We start from the raw sequence: 22,259 nt of genomic DNA, 5'->3' as shown, positions 1-22,259 counted from the left end.
GGGGTAAAAACGGTCATACACGTAAAATTCTACTCGCGCAAAACACAAGTGTATGTGGGAGTTTCAGCCCACGAACGCAGAAGAAGAACAAAAATACACTCAAGTCAGAGTCTGTGTGCTGTTTCAAAAAGCAATGTATTGTACTATTTTCATTTTGCTTTCACTGGCTTTTAGTTTCTTTTTTAGAACTTTCCTGCTTACATGATTTCAACTTTGTTACAGGTATGCTGGAGAAAGCTGTGTTCTTCGGAGAATATGAAAACATCAACAAGACTGGAGAATCAGGTAAGGTTATATTACCTGAGCTATGATGTCATGGATTGTGCTGTAACAGTTTTGCGATGCAGTATCCGATACATATGTGAACTTCGGACATAGAGTCTGGGGTTCAAATTTAAAGACAATTCTTTTTGCTCTTAACTCACAAAGTAAGCTGTTAGATTGAATGGTGGTTATTTTGTTGTAGATGAATTGCTGTTGTGCTTATGAAGCGTTCATGTAGACTGAGAGAAAGGATGACTTAGTAATTGTAGGGTGGTATAAAGACTTAACTCAGCTTGCAGATGATATGAAGAAACGCTTCCAAAAACGTGAATGTTCATTATGACTTCTTTTTTTTTCAGTGCATGGGGCGGTGATTTTTGCCGAGCTGGTATCTTGCATGAAACGAACTCTGGCACGAATGCTGGTCATCATTGTCAGCCTGAGTTTTGGCATTGTCAAGTCCGTATTTCTCACAACTAGGCTCCTTTTGTTTATATTTTGTAACTTACCATTTGTCCTCCTCTTCTTTTTTTGATTATTATGCATCTATCATTTCAAAACTATTAGTACAGTTGAACCTGTCCTGTTGACCACCTTTTGATAAAGACCACCTTCTCAAAACGCCCACCCAAAAGTATCCAAGACGACGTTTTTTGTGTGTATAAATCACCTTTCCATAAGGACCATCTGTCTATAAAGACCACTCTTGGTCAGTCCCTTTGGTGATCGTTATGGACAGGTTCGACCGTATCAATTTCTAACTTGCTACAGAACAGAATTGTTCATTTTTAGGAATGCGTGGAATACCTAGAAGTTGATACCGTCTTTGCAGTGTTGTTTTTACAGTGATGGCTGCTAACAGTTTTTGTGACGCTCATGAAGCTATGATTGTTTTGCAGATCCCGTCTGGGCCAGGCCTTCTACAAAGTGCTGTTTGTTGGCGGTCTTTTCTTCGTGCTGGCGGCCATTGAGGGCTGCATGCGTGCCACCAGTGTAAGTTTACAGCATAATGCTAGAAATTAAATTACATATTCTTACCCAACTCACATAGATAGCAATAACTTCATTTTGTTGCTACGGCATTGAAGCACTCATCCGTGGTAACACGGGAGGTAACTCTTAAAAACAAACTATACACCATATAAGGCATGGTCCATGGTAGTTACCTCCCTTACCGGTGTCCTGCGCATGCGCCGGACATACACCGGTGACACTCATTCCTTTTCCTTCAACCCACGTTGCATGACGTGTTTGAGGTGCTCAGGCTTTTTCTTAAGCCATCGGCCTATCTTTCAGGGAAGGCCATCGAATCTTGGTAACATATCAACGTCCTTCTTCACTTCTTCAGGAATCAGTGAGAGCGTTCCTTTTTTGTATAAAGAGAAGATTTCTTCGCGTTTTTAAAGTTTTGCCACTTGTCTTTTGTAACAGTGGTCCGCCATTTTTGACTCACATGCGAAGCAAAAGTGAGTCTATGTACTCACCCGAGTCGTCCGTCCGTCCGTCCCCCCCGTCCGTCTGTCCGTCCGTCCGTCCGTCCGGAAAACTTTAACGTTGGATATTTCTTGGACACTATTCAGTCTATCAGTACCAAATTTGGCAAGATGGTGTATGATGACAAGGCCCCAAAAAACATACATAGCATCTTGACCTTGCTTCAAGGTCAAGGTCGCAGGGGCCATAAATGTTGCCTAAAAAACAGCTATTTTTCACATTTTTCCCATTTTCTCTGAAGTTTTTGAGATTCAATACCTCACCTATATATGATATATAGGGCAAAGTAAGCCCCATCTTTTGATACCAGTTTGGTTTACCTTGCTTCAAGGTCAAGGTCACAGGAGCTCTTCAAAGTTGGATTGTATACATATTTTGAAGTGACCTTGACCCTGAACTATGGAAGATAACTGTTTCAAACTTAAAAATTATGTGGGGCACATGTTATGCTTTCATCATGAGACACATTTGGTCACATATGATCAAGGTCAAGGTCACTTTGACCCTTATGAAATGTGACCAAAATAAGGTAGTCAACCACTAAAAGTGACCAAATCTCATGGTAGAAAGAGCCAATAAGCACCATTGTACTTCCTATGTCTTGAATTAACAGCTTTGTGTTGCATGACCTTGGATGACCTTGACACATGTATTTTGATAGGAAAAATGTGTAAAGCAGTTCTTAGTGTATGATGTCATTGCTAGGTTTAGTTATTTGACCTTGACCCTGAAGGTCAAGGTCATGTAAAGGTCAAGGTCAAGCATGTGAGTCGTATGGGCTTTGCCCTTCTTGTTATGTGATTCGGGTAAGTATATTAATCAAATCGATTTGTAGTGTAGCCCAGTGCACGAAACACTGGGAGCTACCTTTGGAGGCAAAGCCATTCAAACAGGAGTGAGTTTGGGCTGAATAATTAGCCATATAAAATCTGCTATTTCAATACTCAGGTCAGGGAGGCAACTCTGTCAATGAAGAAACAATAGATGTTTGGGTTTGATTATATTTGCTCGGGCATCTGTTTCTGTTAAAAATAGTGCAGGACTGTTAGTTCAGACAAAAGATGCCTGTTCAAAAGAGTTCACTATTTCTGAAGTCCTACTATTGACTGATGATTGAGAGGAGTAACATCTGTGTGTTTCAGTCCAAGGTGGACCAGTCCAACCAGTTCCTGCTGGCGGTGGGGGTTTCACTGGGTGTGTTGGACCTCATCATCTGCTGCTGGATATCCTTGACATGCGCTTAAAGATAACAATAACAGTAACAGCACTTTAGACTCATCTGGCTAGCTGCCTGTCAGCATTTATAAAACACATTTTGATAAGAATTATTGGGACATTAAATAAAACAAAAACAAGTAAAACACATAAGTTATTATATTAACAAGCATGTTGATACATGTATATGCAGGGATGCAAGTTCCAATCTGGAAATCAGAAATTCCCTAAATTAAGAAAGGATTTTCTTAATGTTCCAGTCGAAGGATGTAGAAATCGGGGAAAAAAATTGCAAAAGTCCAAGCCTGGGGAGTTTTTGCTGATTTTGAACCTTCTGAACTTTCATCCCTGTTTATAGAATGAATAATAATAATTGCACATTTCTTTCCATGTGTGTAAGCTGAGGAAATTGCAGATCATTCTGCTTTGATTTTAAAATGAACCAAGAAGTTTTACAGTGAGCATGCATTTTCTGAAGCAGAGCTGTGTACATGGCGTACAAGTTCAGATTACCAGACAATGGCTTGTGACGTCTGTTGCTCTTGTGAGTTATGGCTATCGGCATAAGAAGTTCGTTTTATTTCCTTGACTGCGATCACATCTTCTTCAGTCTCATCCGGACAACTCGCACTCTGCGTCTGCGTCGCAACGTGGTCAAGCTGACCTTGTACAGGCATTTTACAAATACGCTCATTTTCAATTTGCTAGGTAAGTTTGTGTTTTAGCCCATGTGTAAATGAAAGAAATTTGAGCATGTGTTCCTCCTTGGGGAAGTGAATGTGATCATTTTAATTGATTGATTTATTCCTGAATGTATACTTTTTTTACTGGATTTAAAAGGAAAAATATTTGAAGCTTCTTTTGTGTGATTTTAAGGGGGGACAGGGTAGGCAAGCACTTTTTTTTTTTATTTTGGAAACAGCTTGCTGCTTGTTTGATTTTTGCAAGCAGAATAACCTAATTAAGGGAAACCATTTTAAATTTTGAGTGAAAAGCAATTTTTGGGGGTTTTATTCACCAAAATGTGAGAAAAACGTCATAAAATGTGCTTATTTTAAAATGTTGCAGTTTGTGAACCAGTGCATGTTTTGATCCAATTTTTCTTCTTTGCAGCAATATGTGTGTGTTTAATAATTCTGTGTATCGAAAAGCATTTCTAAGCAATATATTATTTTAATTTAGCATTTTCAGTTACCGGTTCAGTTCTGATAAGAAAAATACATGAAATCCTAACTGTCAGACTCATAAAAACCCAACCAATGCACTGAACTCTTATTCCATACACAGAACTGATGCTGTACAACTCATAAACAACATATACAAAAACTGAACAAATCCATCAAGCCTTTCAAAAGTTGCAACATTTTAATTGTAGCGTTTTGTCTGAAAATTACATTCAGAGAAAACAGCATTTTAAAGATTTGAACCAGTACATAAAAAAACCAGTAGCACAGTGCACCCTGAATTCATATGTTTTTATCAGAATGACCACTTTACTATGTAGGGAAAAGGATTTGACAATCAAATTATCAGGATTTTTTTTATATACATCATATGAAAACAGCCATCTTTGTTTGTACCGATATGAAAACATGAATCAGAACCAAACTGTCAGACTCATAAAAACCCAACCAATGCACTTAACTCTTATTCCATACACAAAACTGACGCTTTACAAATCATAAACAACATACACAAAAATGAAACAAATCCATCAAGCCATTCAAAAGTTGCAACATTTTAATTACAGATGTTTGTCTGAAAATTACATTCAGAGAAAACAGCATTTGAAAGATTCCAACCAGTACCTCAAACTAGTAGCACAGTGCAGCCTGAATTGATATGTTTTTATAAGAATAACCACTTTACTATGATGGGGAAATGATTTGACGATCAAATTATCCAGACTTTTTTTAAAAAATCATTTGAAAACTCATCTATGTTAGTGCAGATATGAATCAAAACGAAACTGTCGGACTCATAAAAACACAAGGAATCCACTGTATTCTTATTCCATGCACAGAAATGGTGCTTCACAAATCATAAACAACATATACAAAATTGGAACAAATCCATCTTGCCATTCAAAAGTTACAACATTGTAATTACCACATTTTGTCTCAAATTACATGTAGAGAAAACAGCATGTAAAAGAGTCTCACTAGTACCCCGGTAAACTAGTACCACAGTAGAGCTTGAATTAATGGGGTGTTTTTTTTTTTAACCAGAATAACACTTTAACTATGAAGGGGAAATGATTTGATAATCAAATTATCAGATTTTTTTGATTTAAAAAAAAATCATATGAAAACATTAAAAAAGTCAATTATCTGTGTTTGTGCTGATATGAAAATATTGATCAGAACCAAACTGTCAGACTCATAAAAACCCAACGGATGCACTGATTTCTTATTCCATTGCATAGAAATGATGCTTCACAAATCATCAACAACATTACATAATTATATATACACAAATGGAACAAAGCTATCAAGCCATTCAAAAGTTGCAACATTTTAATTACAGTATTTCTGTGCTCAATCCTAACACTGCAGCAAATTTCTGTAAAGCTGAATGTCCCTTTCCATGTACCAACATGGTCATACGCGGATTATTTAAAATGCAACTTTACCACCCGAAGCGTTGCAAACACCGGGAGAAGAGTAAACAACTGCAGACTTGAATGGACACTCATATGCACTCCAGATGCAGGGCCTGTGCAAATCCTTGGGCTGATGCATCACCTTCTTTCATAATCAGACTGCTATCAGACAAGCATTCAGTACAGGATATAAACCTTTCAGCAATAGATTGAGCTGATCAATGTTGACAAAAGCCCAACACATGTCAGCGGAGTGACGTTGCACAGTACCAGTATCCATATCTGCTTGTGATGGGTCAGAAGATGGCAAAGTATCTGTATCTTCTTATGGTTGGTCAGAAGATGGCAAAGCTGATGTTTCTGCTGTGGAAGAGGGTAGTTCCGGTTTAGCAAACTTTTCCATCAGGTCAATCTTTCTCCTCACTGCCACCACAGGAGGACTGGCTCTCCCCTTGCTCCAACCTAATAAATACACAAACACTGATTTAATATTTGATACAACTGTCCATGGTTTTTGTTTGTAATAAGCTGCAAATTTTAAGACTCAATATAAACGTCAACAAGTGCTTGTACTTTATTTTGCAAATGACCATGTTACATGGGGTGTACCTCAACTTTTTGGCTAGGCTGGTAAATCAGAAATCCCAATCAGCCCCCAACCACTGAACCAGGCGGGTTTTCTTACAACCACCTCAGCGGCTCGTACCCACATATGTCGGTTGACGAACACACACACACACACAAAAGACATTCATTAATTGGCCCCTATCACAAAATGTACATGTCAAGTTTACTATGGGATTTGAGTAACCACACAATCACATACACACAGGAACTAATACTGAAACTAGCTGAATTATTTTCTTTCTTTCTTTTCATATTTTTCTTTTAAAATTAATTTATTTCATTACACTTGCTATATGTACGTATTTGCTTGTTTCTTGTCTGTTGTCTGTTGTGTGTGTGTGTGTGTGTGTTCTGTGTGTGTGTGTATACATTTTCAGATTTCCTAAACCTAGCACTGTTTGCAGGTGATCTTTATGCTTTTGATTCATGAGTTGCATCCCCAGTCCTTTAGTTTAACTCTTTTTTTTTCTTTGGTGAAGTAAATTGGATCTATTTTTTTTATTCCTTAGTTAATGGAAAAGATTTGACAACAATATTGCTGTCAATGATAGGTTGGTCAGCCATGCTGGTGTAAACCAATCCTTTAGAATTAGAGAACGCTCTCTAGTAGGGTACTTATTTTCCTACGGTCAATGACCAGAAACAGAAACTGTGTCAGTCGTACATCGCTCAGATGCTGCTTCTCAGTTTGACCCCAGACAAAGAATACTGATGACATGTTACACCATAGTAAGCTCTCAAGGACTGGCCAGCGAAGAACAATAAAATAGGGGTTGTGAAGACAATATCACAGAGATGATCGAGGGAGGGGGGGGGGGGGGGGGGGGGGGGGGGGATGCGGCGGCGGCATGGTCAGTAAATTGGATCAAGAAACCCGCAAAATACTTCAGACACAAACTGTTTATCATTTACCTGCAAACCCTAACACATTCTTACAACAACAACAACATAACAATGTGCAATAAATCACGTTGTCAAACAAACAAGATCGAAAAGAGAAAGAAGCAAAACCCACCTCGTCGAGTCAAGAATCTTAGAATGTCGTCTGCTTAAATACGATCATTTCGGAGTGTTGTTACTTCCTTCTACTGTTCGCTGCTGCTGGTTCATCTTTCTCTGATATTTCTTTCCACTATGCCGAACATTTCCAATGTTAGGGTTGTTCTCCGCAGCTCAAAACTTTGAAAAATGCTGCTGAATCGGTGAAAACGTCATGGATTTGTTGACACCGGGGGACTGACAAGTTGTCTACTGCGCTTGCGCCAAATGCCTTTGACCTACATATATTTGCATATATTAATTCCGGGGTTTCGGTTGGAACGGATTCTCTCTCTTTGTGCCTATGTCAACGGAAATTCCCCAACGGTGATGACGTCATCTTGAAGAACGGAAATTTCCACACAGTTTGAACAGCGAAGGGTCATGTCATGTGCGCACATTTACCAGCACGGAGTATCCAAAGTTGACCATTTTTTCGATTTTTTTGATAAAACACAGACAAAAACAACAAAACATCGGTTTGAAAATGGTTTTATTTACATGAATACATGTCTAAAATGACAAAAGCAGATTATTGAATGCATTCCAGGATGTTCAAAGGTGTGAAAAATGCAACAACCCCAAAAAGGTGTATGAGACCAAAAATAACTCATTTTGCCTACCCGGTCTGCCCTTAAGTGCAGCATCTGTGGCCTACATGATCTGGTTCAGATCTGTGTAAATTACAGAAATTTGAGCAGCTGTTCCTCCTTGCGGAAGTGAATGTAATCATTGTAATTGATTGATTTATTCCTGAATGTAGTCTTCTTTACACTGAGCTCTGGCTGGATTTAAAAGAAAAATATTTACAGCTTTTGTATGATTTTATTTGCAGCGTCTCTGGCCTGTGACATCTGGTTCATGACTCAACACATGTTCAAGGAGTGCATCAAGGTGAGCTTTGCAGCTCTTCTTCATTTCTTATTAAATTACATATTCTTACTCCGAATCACATGAAGCAAAGACTCAGTCTTGGATGCTAAGGTACTGAAAACGCTACCCATCTTAAACAATTTTAAAGGGAAGCAACCCAACAACCAAAAAAGCTATAAATAGCTATGGTAATGACCATATACTCGGGGAGTTACCTCCCATTAGGGGTATGTGACGTCACTTCCACTACTACAACACGTGGTAACCCCATACGACTTTTTCAGACCTAAGAGTAAGGTGTTGAAAATCTGGCTCTCTCATGGCTGTGCTGTTTGGTGTTTGTTTACACCCACCGGCCTTTTACCCGTCTTCTTTGCCTTCTGCTTCGTTAGTTGGTGAGCTCTTTCCATTTTGGTCATTATTTTGACAAGAATGTTGCTGTAGTTGCTGACTTTTCGTCCGTTTTTCGGACTTGTAAATTTTTTCAGTAATGTATTGGTTGGCCGCCATTTTGTTGGTCAGCTTGGCTGACGGCTTTAACTTGGCACGGCCGATTTTTTGGTTAGGTAAACCTTATATTACCTCTTTACTTGCCTTCTGCTTTGTTAGTTGGTAAGCTCTTCCTTTATTGGTCAGTTTGACAGGAAGTTCGTTGTAGTAGCTGACTTTTCGTCCGTTTTGGACTTGTAAATTTTCCAGTAACTTTTTGTTTGGCCGCCATTTTTGTGTGTCAGCGTGGTTGACAGTGATAAAACATGGCAAGGCTTATGTCATTGATCTACCAGACCATTGGTAATTGTTGTTGTTTCAAACTTAGCATGTACAACCGCTATGTCCGTTACTTTTTATGCCCCAGATGACCACGTGGTTGGGGGGCAGTCAAATACTTGCTTTACTTCTACTGCTTGCTCTCCCGCCGTTTCGGCGTCTGGGCAAGTATCTCTTGTATCTACGTTGTTAAGCTCTCTTGTTCCAGAGATTCGCAACTTGGTGCGCGAAGAATTTAAGTGCTCTACGCCGCCTGCAAGTGTTGTACTTCCTCCGGCAGTGAGTGACGCCCGCTCTTTGGCGTCTTTGTCGTTCCCGTCTGTGACGGCCGCCTGTGACGTTGGGCTTTCCGCTTCTTCTTCTGCCTCCTCTGGGGGCATGCAAGGTATGTTGAGCTTGTCCACCGGCCCTCGTGAGGCCACCGGACGGTCCCTTTTGGGACGGAGCTCATTGGCAGGATCACAACCTGATTTACTGTTCAGTCTCGCCCAGTACCCATCGAGCGTGCGGACGTTTCTGAGCAAGGGCGGCTTCCGTCGGAAGTCGCGCTTCCGGGTTTTCCCAGAAGCAAAGGTCCTCCAGCACACGTACACACAGAGGTAGTGGTTGGAGTTGACTGTGGACTGGCCTCCGGGCATCAGGGCTTCCGGCCCCAGTCATTGTGACTATCGTTTACGCATCAAGGTGTGGTTTCGTCCGTCGCGTTTCTGGCTCAGTCCGGATTTGCTTTCCCTCTTCCGGACACTCCTTCTCGGATGTCTGTGAGTGAGGGTCAGCATCCGCCCTACGGGCAGTTAGGGCAGTCTTCCTTTCACTACGGTGTTGGGTCGACTCTCCTTTCAGTGCCGGTGGCACTGTTCTGACCTCGCCTTTGCCGCGTTGCGGGCATTGGCGTTGTCAGAGCAAGGGCGGTAGCTGTTTCCGGCGCTCTTGTGTGTTCTTTCCTGGAGTTGACCGCGGACTGGCCTACGGGCGTTCGGGCTTCCGGCCTCAGTCCACGCAACCTTTGCTTCCGCATTGTGCGGTTTTGTCTGTTGCGTTTCTGGCTCTGTCCGGATACACTGTTCTTCCTAACACTTCCTCTTGGATGTCAGTGAGTGAGGAACAGCGGCTGGCCTACGGGCATTCAGGCGTTCAGCCTCGGCCGGGACAGTCGTCACTTCACCTGTTGCGTGTTGCGTCTACTGTCTATTCAGTTCTGGTGGCTTCGGATGTTACCTCCTCTTATTCTTACCCTCTTACGGGAGGGGTTGAGACAGGACGGCTTCCGGGTGGACGGGTTTCTGGTTTTCCGGTTTTCCGGTCATCCCGTTCATTGGTCTTCCACTGGCAACTGTGACTTAGGTCCGTGTCCGTTCGCTTGGCTATTCTGTTATACAGTCTTTAGCCAGCGTTCAGACATGTTCTGGATTTCCGTCGAAGCTCTTGGCTTCTCTCGAGGCCGCGACGGAGGTTACTTCCAGATACTTTACGGAGGGTACATCGGCTTCCTCTTTGGTTGCATTCGACGATGGCGGACTTCCGTTCCGCGAAGGAGGAGTTTTTTTCCTACTTCCGGTTCGAGAGTCACCTTCAATGTGGGTACAGCAGTCCCTGCAATGTACGGCCCCCGGCGTGAGCGGACACCTGAGGTGCGTTGCATAGAGCAAGCGTTTTGTTCGCGAAGAAACAAAAAGTTTTCATGTTGTAGGAAACGCTATGTTCGCGGCGAACTGTCCGCGGCGAACTCAATTATACCCTCTCTACCTACTTTCAACTAAATGGACCCGTCTCTTCGCTGACGGCCGAGTCCATGCATGCATATTGGGGGCGATTATGCGAACAGTCGCTTTAAAATCAGTTTGTACTTGGATTAGCCATCCCTACCCGCACTGACCAAAGTAGACGAGCCCAATCGCTTACAGCTCAGTCCATGAGTACATTTTAGGGGTGACGCTATGCATTGGCCCTCAGGATATGTGTGTGTGTTTGAGTTTCGTACCCCACGTGGAGAAGCAGGGCCTTTCCTCTTTTTTTTGGTGGTCAGATTTGACAGATTTCTTGTCGATTCCGTGGAAAAGTGTTGTGGTCTTCATTTCATTCAATAAAGGTTAATGTTTTGGAGTAAAAAGCCCGTGTGCGCTCTCTCTCTCTCTCTCTCTCTCTCTCTCTCTCTCTCTCTCTCTCTCTCTCTCTCTCTCTCTCTCTCTCTCTCCGTGTCTCTGTCTTTCTCTCTCTGTTCGTTTGTCTGTCTCTCCCTCCCTTTCTTTCTCTTTCTCGATCTCTCTACCTGTCCCTCTCTCTCTCTATTTCTCTCTCTGTCTCTCTCTATCTCTATCTCTATTTGTCTGTCTATCTCTCTGCCTTTCTCTCTCTCTCTCTATTTTTCTCTCTGTCTCTCTCAATCTCTCTCTCTATTTGTCTGTCTGTCTCTCCCTCCCTTTCTTTTTCTTTCTTGATCTCTCTATCTGTCTCTCTCTTGCCCCCCCTCGCCCTTCCGCACACACGCGCGCGTATACACACGCACACACACATACACACACACACACATACACACACATACACACACACACACACACACACACAAACACAAACACACACACACACACACACAACCATTGCCATACGCACACGCAAACAAGCAAATACACCCACACACTTCATTGCATTGCACGCATATATGAAGGTGGGGGAGGGCAGTGAGAGAGAGAGAGAGAGAGACAGATAGAGAGAGACAGATAAGAGAGAGGAGGTATTGCACCTCGGTTCGACAGAAGAGAAGTTAAAAATAAATTCCTGTTGTGCAGCGGGTTGAAAGAATACCCCATACCTCGGAGATATACCTTCACTCGGTCTCAGCGACGTCACGTGACATTTTATATGGTGGAAGAGAATGCTGTCGCTTATTTTCCTTCTGAGTTCGGTTAAGACTAAAACGATGCTCATTCACGGAAAGAACTATCCAAAATTGCAACCACAGCCGCAGTTGTCCTGTAAGTTCCCGATCCATGTTAAACCCTCATCCTCAGTAGGAAAATAAGCGACAGCATTCTCTTCCACCATCTAAAATGTCACGTGACGTCGCTCCGACCGAGTGAAGGTATATCTCCGAGGTATAGGATATTCTTTCAACCCGCTGCACAACAGGAATTGAAAGTTACCTAATGTACGGTCGAACCGAGGTGCAATGGGTGCACCGAGGGAGGGAGGGAGGGAGGGAGGGAGGGAGAGAGAGACAGAGAGACAGAGAGAGCTCTTTCCCTCTTTATGCCTCATCACAATAACCCGCAAGTGTCACAATCTTCACACATTCTTCTCGCTCTGACATTTTGTGGACGTCAGCCTTTTGAAACTTGAGTCCGATCTCGTGAAAAAAGCAGATAACGCGATCTTGCAGCAAATACAAAATGACACACAGTGCCATGCAGTAGCGTATTTTCCTACCAAAACACACACAAGCAAAATAATACACCCACACAATTCATTACACGGAAATAAGAATGTGGTGGGGAGGAGAAAGAGAGAGAGAGACAGAGACACAGAGCAGAGAGAGAGAGAGAGAGAGAGACGGACAGACAGACAGACAGACAGACAGACAGACAGACAGAGCAGAGAGAGAGAGAGCTCATATTCACTAACGCACACACACCCACGCACACACACCCACGCACACACACCCACGCACACACACCCACGCACACACACCCACTCACAACACACACACACACACACACACACACACACACACACACACACTCAAACAAGCTAACACTCATGCACACGAACACACACACACACACACACACACACACATACTCACACAATCAAACGCGCGTGCGCGCGAATGCAAATACACACACACACACACATACTGTACACACACACACACACACACAAATACACGCACACACACACACACACACACGTATGCACATGCACACTCGCATGCACACGCGCACACTCACTCACACGCATTAGCATGCACACACATACATGCACACACATACATGCACACACATACATGCACACACGCACACGCACACTCACACACACACACACACAATCACAACACACACACACACATGCACACGCGCGAACTCACTCACACATTAGCATGCACACACATACATTTATTTATTAAGGAGATTTCTATAGCGCATAACTAAAAGCACTATGCACACGTGAACACGTGCACACACACAAACACACATACACACACACACACACACATGCACCGCGCGCACTCACTCACACACATTAGCATACATGCACACACACACGTGCACACACACACACACACACACTCACATACACAAACACACAAACACGCACAAGCACACAGACACTCACACATACACTAACGCACACACACACACACATGCACACACACGCACACACACACGCACACACACACACACAACACACAAACACACACGCACACACACACAAACACACACGAACACACACACACGAACACACACACACGCACACACACACGAACACACACACTTACCACACACACGCACACACACACACATACATACTCGCACAATCACACGCGCGTGCGCGCGCATACAAATACACACAGACACACACACAGACACACACACACATATACACACATGTATGCACACACACATGCGCACACGCGCACTCACTCACACACATTAGCATGCACACGCATATATATACACACACATAATACCCAACCGCACACACAAACACATACACACACACACACACACACCACCCTCAACACACACACATATACTAATGCACACACGCACTAACACACACGCGCGTGCGCGCGCACACACACAAACATGCACTTATATACACCCATACACACACACAGACACACTCAGACGCACACACACACCCACACACACACGCGTGCGCACAAACACTCACACACACACACACACAACCTTATACACACACACACACACACAAGCACACACAAAAACGCAAATACACACATGTATTTATGTGTGTTTGTGCGCGCGCGCGTTTGTGTGTGTGTGTGTGTGTGTGTGTGAGAGAGAGAGAGAGAGAGAGAGAGAGAGAGAGAGAGAGAGAGAGAGAGAGAGAGAGAAAGGGAGAGAAAGAAAGGAAGAAAGAGAGAGAGAGAGAGTCAACCGGAAAGCTCAGTACAGTGCAATAGTTTTTGGTGTGCCACCTCTCAGGTACGTTACAGAATGCTCCAGAATGCTCCCCGCAAAACCCTGTTTCCTAGACCATTCTCGGCGAGCGTTCGCAATTGTTACGCTTCAGTGACCCCGGACAATGGTACTCGTACCGAGCGCTTGCTAACGCTCGCGAGCGCCACAACAAAACTATGCGTTGCCCAGAAAACGTTCGCAAACGTTCTGTGGCGCTCTGCCTATGCAACGCACCCCTGGTTTAGGCGCAAATGGCTGTTCTTTGGGCGGATGAAAGGCAGTGATACAGATATGAAGGCAATTGAATGTCGCTGTTTAAATCTAGACAGCCATCCTTCACTGCATTTCCAATCATGCCCCAGGTTCTGTGCAATCTTGTTGGCTTGAAGCTTTAGAAGCGGGCCACTGATGGGGACGTTGTCTGCCCTTGAACTTGAAAACCACTCCAGCAGGGCGCTTTCAATATCCTGGAATTCAGAAATCAGAATCAGTCTCAGTAAACTGAGTTTTGTGGCGTAGGCCGTCGCGTCCATGCAGTGTTTATTTTGCAGGCCAAAGAATATCTCAGCACTGTTTATGAGCCAGGGGAGATAAAGAGGTGCATTAGACATGGCACCACCCAGCACGTACAGGACAGAAAGACAAAGACGGGGAGTAGTACGCCTAAATGGAGAAAGAAGAGAGGAGGGGGACGGGAAAGGGGGGGGGGGGGGGTGGGGGGGAGAGGAGGTGGGGGGAGAGGGGAGAGAAGAGATTCATTCCTTTGCATGCTATCCCGGGAGAAGCCGGGTTCTATTTCTAGATCTAAATATTGTAAATGAAACAAGAGCGGCACAGATCTAGCGATCGATCTAGCGATGCACATTTGGAAATCTAGTGTAAAACATGAACTTTGCTCCATCTTAGCTTCTGTTCTAGGCTAAGTTTCGAAGGTACATGTTATAGGTAGCGTATAGGTCTATCGTGTAAGCATACCTGATACAGTACATGTAGTTACATGAAATGCAAAACAATCATTTAAAAATTAAAAAAAACCTGCATGTAAAACTAACAATGGAGCTGGCAGCGCGTTCTTAGACTTACAATCAGAAGACATGGCATGAGGTGGTCGGACTGAGATAGATTTTAGTTCATGACACCGCAATCATCAACCTCCCCCCTCTCTCCCGCCCCCACCACCATCAGATTGCAAGCAACAATTTGTGGCTTACCTCTAACTTCGCTGAGCGAACACGCTTCTTGGAAACATCAGTTTCACTCTGGAAAAACAACTGCTTGAACTTCTCTTTGTTCTTGAGAACGGATCCCACTGTCGTCCGGGCGATGCCAAAAGATTCACCCATAGATGTCGTGGACAAGGCAGGATTATCCTCAGTCTTTTTGATGATGTCAATTTTTTCTTTCAATGAAAGAGACTTTCTCTTCGCAGCATCCTTAGCAGCAGTCGCCATTTTTCCAAACCGTCATGTCACATCCGTGAAATGAACTTGCGATAGGGCAGAGACTGCGGGAAAAACCAGAGCTGGTTCTGTAAACGAAGAGGGAGGAGAGGTTGGTGAGGGTAGAGTAGAGAGAGTGAGGGGCACATCCGGCGTGAGGTTGTAGGACTTGGGGATTGATATGACGTTATAACCGACATGGATGAGTGACGTTATAACTGGGTGACGTTATATCCGGTGACGTTATATCCGAGGTTAAAATAGTCTTGGAAAGAAGGAATTGAGCCGGGACCGGTGTTTGGGTGACAATATAACGTGGTGACGTTATATCCGGCGACGTTATAATCGAAGTAGACTGTATGATGTCTGCAAATCGTAGCACTGAAGCAGGTGCATTTGAAGAAAGTTGTTGATGCTTTTATTGCTTTCTGCCGTGTAACCACAGCATTGTGTCTAATAGTGAGTGTACTGAATGGACTCTTCAACAAAACAAACTCAAGAGAGCCTTCAGGAGCTCTTTGGTGCTGTGAAACACAGCTTAGATTTGCACATCCGATAATCAAAGGGAAGTAAGCGCTCTAAAGGCATGTGACGTGTAATGGAGTAAGTGAAAGTTATCTGGAACCAGTCTCCTCCTGGCACCTGAGAGAATAGCAAGCATTGAAATGAACAAGCGACTTTCATCTTCAGTTTTGCACAGTTGTAAAACGTTGCTGATACCAGTTAGATGCCTTGAAGTAGATAACTCAACTGTACTCAAGGAATAGACGATGTTTGGAAATAAGTCGGTCAAGTTTGTATGGCTTGTGGAAGAGTTGCTTTCCCTTGTTTCCATAGAACCACTGAGGCAAGCCTACAATGTCACCCGTAGCTTGCCTCAGTGTTTCTATGAAAAAGCAAGGAAAAGCAAGGGAAGCAACTCCACAACCCATAAAATCTTGACAGTTGTTTCGGGAATCCGTCTATTGCATTGTCAAAGTGTTTGTGTGTACGTCCCCAGGACTGGAAGCAGCTGTGGGTTTACGAGGCTTTCTGGCACATGCAGTTCGTGGTGCTTGTGCTCATCATCATGCTGCTGTGGAGACCCACTGTCAACAACCATAGGTCAGTCCTCTCTGCTTAGTGCTACTGCACTTGGGTCAATCATTCAACATTATCAACTGGAAGTTGGTTTTGAATGTGTGTGTGTGTGTGTTTTCTATATCATGCAAGTATTCCCCTTGGAATTTGAATTCAGTATTCATCAAAGCAGATCGGAACATTGGGCGTGATTTTGTCTACTTGCATCGACTCAAATCTGTTATGACTGTTGCTATTTAACACACAAAAAAGCAAAAGAACTTACCTTCTGCTGTGAGCTTGTGTTTTTACATTTAGTCAAGTTTTGACTAAATGTTTTAACGTAGAGGGGGGAATCGAGACGAGGGTGTGGTGTATGTGTGTGTGTGTGTGTAGAGCGATTTAGAGAAAACTACTAGACCGATCTTCATGAAATTTTACATGGGAGTTCCTGGGTATGATATCCCCAGACGGTTTTTTTCTCATTTTTGTGATAAATGTCTTTGATGACGTCATATCTGGCTTTTCGTGAAAGTTGAGGCGGCACTGTCACGCTCTCATTTTTAAACCAAATTGGTTGAAATTTTGGTCAAGTAATCTTCGACGACGCCCGGACTTTGGTATTGCATTTCAGCTTGGAGGCTTACAAATTAATTAATGAGTTTGCTCATTAAAGTTGTCATTAAAATCGATTTTTCGCAAACAGATTTAAAATTGATTGCATCGTATTCTTCATGACATTCTGAATCTAAAAATATATACATATGTCATGTTTACTCTCAAAATGTGATCACAATTAACGAAAATAGATTAATTAGTCTTACGATTAAAATTTAAGAAATCGATCCAAAAATGATTTCATCTTATTCTTTATCGTTTCCTGATTCCAAAAACATTATACGTTAATTGGATCTGTGATCCAAACATGGCTTTTGGTCAATCGAGATGGAAGTTTATTCCACAAGCCCGTAGGGCGAGTGGAATAAACTGCCATCGAGATTGACCAAAAGGGCATGTTTGGACCACAGATCCAATTAACATATATATCTCGACATTCACTGAGCTTAGGGTTTTTGTTTTCAAAGAAGAAAGAAACTTGCTTGAACCCGGACCACTTCTCCGAGCAAAATCAACAAACCTAATCACTCGCATTCCACCTCAAGGTCTCGGCCAACCAAGACTATGGCATACTCGCAGCAAAGCCGCCGAATGGTACCGTAAACCAAGAATAGTGACGTCAGAGAATAGAATGTCGTCTTTTGATTTGGAACGTGACGTGTTTGAGAACTTCTTCTGGACAACTCGGATGGTCTTCTGCGTAGTGGTTGGCACGAGATTCTTTTTCTTCTTCGACAGTTCATCCTCCGATACTGTAGCAAAACGTTTCATCTTTTTTTCACTTTCGAGTATGCGGACGACTGAACTTGACCGCTAAAAAGTAGTCCTTTCGGAATCATTACGCCGAGTCTGAACATGAGGTCTGAACATTGTTTTTAGGCAGGATCTAGGTGAAAGCGAGGCTGTTCTTATCTCTGTGTACAGTCGAGAGAGAGAGAGAAATACATGTCGAGACATATAGATATGATAGGTTGTATTCAAAACAAGTTCAGAAAGTTAACACGAATACAGAAAAGCGCGCTTTCCTGTTCATGTTTAGTACAATACGCTACCGCGCTATTCTGGCGTGTGCATATCACTGCGTTTTGCACGTGGGAGGTGAGCGATTTCCTTCTCGCGGGGATTGACGAAGCTGTACTGTCTTGGTGAAAAAAATACAGTGCGTTCAGTTTCATTCCGTGAGTTCGACAGCTTGACTAAATGTAGTAATTTCGCCTTACGCGACTTGTTTTAAAAATTATTTTTTGTTAAACTTTTAGTAATTGCTTGTTGCTATTACATCTTTCAACATTTCAATATTTCTGTTCAGGTACGCCTTTTCCCCCCTCCTGGATGCAGCTGATGAAGAGGATGAAGATGATATGACGATGAATGACGCATTTGGTCAGTATTTTTTTTACGATATATTCCTTTTATCTCGCATACAATTTCTCACACTATAAACCAATAAATCACGGTTTGTTTCTCGCTATTCAGCTTATGTCTTAAATTTGTTCTGTGCAGATTGTCTTGTTGACAGTTAATAGATTTTTCTAATTTCCTTTCATTAGTGAGATTTACATTCAGGAAATGTATGGTCTAAATATAAGTCTAACAGTCAAGTATTAATTGTCAAAAATAGACATGCTATTTACTGTTGGTTTATACCATTGTATTCTGAACATGTTTACTTTTTCTGAAACCACACAGAAACCATACTAATTTTGTGTTGTTTTTGTCAACAGATGGAATTAAGTGAAGACAGGGGTGGGATTTCTTCCATCCTGGATGGATTTCCGTCCCAGGAAGAATTTGGCAACTTTTTTTTGTTAATCCCTGGCAGCTGTTGTTTACACTATGTTTGTGTGACCGATGTGGTTGTGCCACCTTTCACCATGTCCCAGACCGATCTCAATAAGGGGTCAGCAATGTCATGTCATTTTGGGGAATGTGGCATCTTAGTATACAGTCGAACCCACCTAAAACGAACACGCTAGTTACGAATTTTGACTTATAACGTATTAGTTTTAAGTTCCCAACTGAATACCTCTTTCTTCATGCTTAAAAAAAATGCTTGAAACGAATTCTTTGTAACGAATTTATGCTTATAACAAGCACTTTTTGGATTCCCAAGCATGCATAATGTCTGTAATTTACTTATGACGAAATCTTTAAACTCGTCCCGAGATCGACATATCATGGGAATTTGAGAAGTTTGAATGTGTCAAAGTCGCCGGAATGCAAGTGTTCCGCCATGTTTATTTGGTGTCCAAGGGAGGTCACTTCCCTTACTTCCATAAATATACATGTGCATGTTGACCTCATGTGTTGTTTGAATCAAATAAACTTTTCATATTTTTGGGGGTTTGTATTGTTTTTGAGTCACTTGAGAAAAAGTGACTCTATGTAATCGGTCAGTGTTAGTCTGTCCGGCCGGCCGGCCGGCCGGCCGTCCGTAGACACCACCTTAACGTTGGACTTTTCTCGGAAACTATCAAAGCGATCGGGCTCATATTTTGTTTAGTCGTGACCTCCAATGACCTCTACACTTTAACGATGGTTTCGTTGACCTTTGACCTTTTTCAAGGTCACAGGTCAGCGTCAAAGGAAAAATTAGACATTTTATATCTTTGACAAAGTTCATCGGATGTGATTGAAACTTTGTAGGATTATTCTTTACATCAAAGTATTTACATCTGTAGCCTTTTACGAACGTTATCAGAAAAACAAGGGAGATAACTAGCCTTTTCTGTTCGGCAACACACAACTTAACGTTGGGCTTTTCTCGGAAACTATAAAAGTGACCGGGCTCAAATTTTATGTGAACGTGACTCATTGTGTTGTGAATAGCAATTTCTTCCTGTCCATCTGATGCCTCATATAATATTCAGAACTGCGAAAGTGACTCGATCGAGCGTTTGCTCTTCTTGTTAAATGTATTTATTTGTTGTTGTTTTTAAAGGCTACCAAGAAAATTTAAACTGAACAACTGTTGTCATTTAAATTTGTTACACTCAGTCACATATAGTTTCACACACACACAAGATTAACTCACTTGCATGCCCACAGAAGAAGTTTGCTCTTCACATTGTTCTGTTGTTGTTGTTTTTATAATGTAATCATTGTAACATCAACACTCAGTAATAACCAATATTACAACACAATCACTTTTTCATCAGAACTCACTCACATACTACATGTATTAAACCCTGGTTTATGGACACTTGCATTTGTACTTTGCATGGGAAAGCAGCCTGAATTTCAGGTGAACTTTAATAAAAGAAGATTTATATGTATGTTGCTCTAGATGCATGTTTTAATAAATAATAATGACATTCAGGAAAGTAAAAGGACTGTTGAAGTTTGCTGTTGTAAAATGTCTGATGATTAGGGTTTTGTTGCACATTTAGTGAATTGACTACCAATTGCTGTTATTATTTACACCCAATCAGTGCATCCACATGATATTATGTAGCTTAAATTAAAGAAAATGTTTTGATGTGTTCAGAACATACTGACAAGTTGCACACTCACTGACTTTCCGAAAGAACAGGAAAGTTCTTCCTGCCTGTCTGGTCGCTGCCATCAGAGACCTCTTTCTGTCACAGAGCTACACAGGCTTCAAATGTATGTAAGATAAATAAAAGGTACATTACAACTCTCAACTGCGGGGTGTGTGTGTGTGGGGGGGGGATGTGCATAACCATTGCATACTTAAGGTCGGCTTAAACTGCAAACAGAAATGTGGAGCTTGCGTAACAATTCTTGCTTTGTCAGATTTGGAGATAGGCAGCCTCAGTTGGTCGCCAGTTGGGGCGTCCTGCTTGGTGACAACTTGAGCTTTGTCAACTGGTCTAGCTGTAGCAGTCAAAGTCTGGGCACTGTTGCATTGTAGTCTTGCTGTGTATGCAGAGCTTTGTTGTAGCTGCCATAGGCCAGTGTTGCCATAGGCCAGTGTTAGGATCACCACCCCCTCAAACAGCTCGTTCAGTTAACCTGATGCCTGTTTTAGACAGAAAAAAAAGTTACCACAATCTTCCCACAAACTTTGACTGGAGAATGGGCATAATTCTTTCATACTTTTCTTTCTCATAGCTTTTTTTGGTTTTTATAATCTCTTCATTACACTAAATAACATCCATCTTAAGACCTATTTTGAGCCTTAATTTAAGTTGACTAGTAATGATATTAATCATAATGTATTTATTTTTATAATGTACAAACTAGAGTATGTATGTGGATATGTGTGTGATGGTGCTGGTATGGATATGTGTGGTTTGGGTTATGTGTGTACTGATGTGTACATTTTATGTGTTTTGTATGTTTTGCGAGTGCGATTTTATGTGATGTTATTCTGTACACCAGCCAAAACAAAATGTCTGGTATATTAGATAATAAACGCACCTTTAAATTTATTAGCGACTACACCCCGTCACCCTCCAGTCCCCCTCCCCCCCATTACACCCTACACTTTTAACATTGTATAAAAAATCATGTCCCAATATAGGTCCCTAGTTACCTGGGAGGACGTTAAGCTCCATAATCAACATCAACAACGTATTGAATTGAATTGAAAAGCTGGGGTTAGGAGGTCTAACTTCTTGAATTAAAGTGTTTTTTTTCTCAGGTGCATGTAGTTTTTTATTTGCTTGAAATCATGGTGTATTCTGGTTGTAAGAGAAGAGTCAATTTCCTTGTAAGCCTGCAAAATTAAGATTTGTCATTTTTGAAGTACACAAGTTTTTGTAAGAGTCCAAAATAGTCCAGGATAAGGAGGAAAAACATAGGGTGGGTCAGGAAATCTGAAACATTGCATAGTTTTGTTTTGCCTATGTAGACACAAAAAGTACTTAGAGCACTTCCCCCCCCCCCCCCCCCCCCCCCCCCCAAGAGAGCATAGCTTAGTTTTAATTATTTTAATGCCACTGTTAGCAAGAGGAGTACTACAGACAGCAATCAAACAGTGGATTTTTTCTGTAGACATTGTTATTTCTGTTTAGGTGTTTCAGTAGTTTTCTATGCGGATAAATCATGCTGCATGATCACTAGAAACAATCCAGCTCTGTAGCATGCAAGTTTTTTAAAGGTTTTTTTCCCATGTTACTCTGAGAGAAAAAAAAACCCCACAGAGATAAAGTTGAA

General features: G+C 42.1%; 1 protein-coding gene across 1 annotated transcript in view; it reads left to right on the top strand.

Annotated features, from left to right (window-relative positions):
- LOC138951957 (transmembrane protein 87A-like) overlaps positions 1 to 18,956 on the top strand; it is a 33,570-nt gene extending 14,614 nt beyond the window's left edge. Inside the window, exons 10-18 of the mRNA XM_070323526.1 lie at positions 223 to 285; positions 624 to 723; positions 1,164 to 1,257; positions 2,901 to 2,983; positions 3,575 to 3,681; positions 8,076 to 8,134; positions 16,462 to 16,565; positions 18,448 to 18,521; positions 18,863 to 18,956. Coding sequence (XP_070179627.1) covers positions 223 to 285; positions 624 to 723; positions 1,164 to 1,257; positions 2,901 to 2,983; positions 3,575 to 3,681; positions 8,076 to 8,134; positions 16,462 to 16,565; positions 18,448 to 18,521; positions 18,863 to 18,876 — 698 coding nt within the window. The 3' untranslated portion in view covers positions 18,877 to 18,956. The remainder of the gene's footprint in view (positions 1 to 222; positions 286 to 623; positions 724 to 1,163; positions 1,258 to 2,900; positions 2,984 to 3,574; positions 3,682 to 8,075; positions 8,135 to 16,461; positions 16,566 to 18,447; positions 18,522 to 18,862) is intronic.
- Positions 18,957 to 22,259: the final 3,303 nt, after the last annotated feature.

Source organism: Littorina saxatilis, linkage group LG17 (genome assembly GCF_037325665.1).
Source record: "Littorina saxatilis isolate snail1 linkage group LG17, US_GU_Lsax_2.0, whole genome shotgun sequence".
Lineage (NCBI taxonomy): Eukaryota > Metazoa > Mollusca > Gastropoda > Littorinimorpha > Littorinidae > Littorina > Littorina saxatilis.
The sequence above is the reverse complement of the archived record's forward strand: the minus strand, read 5'-3'. Positions and strand labels throughout refer to the sequence as shown.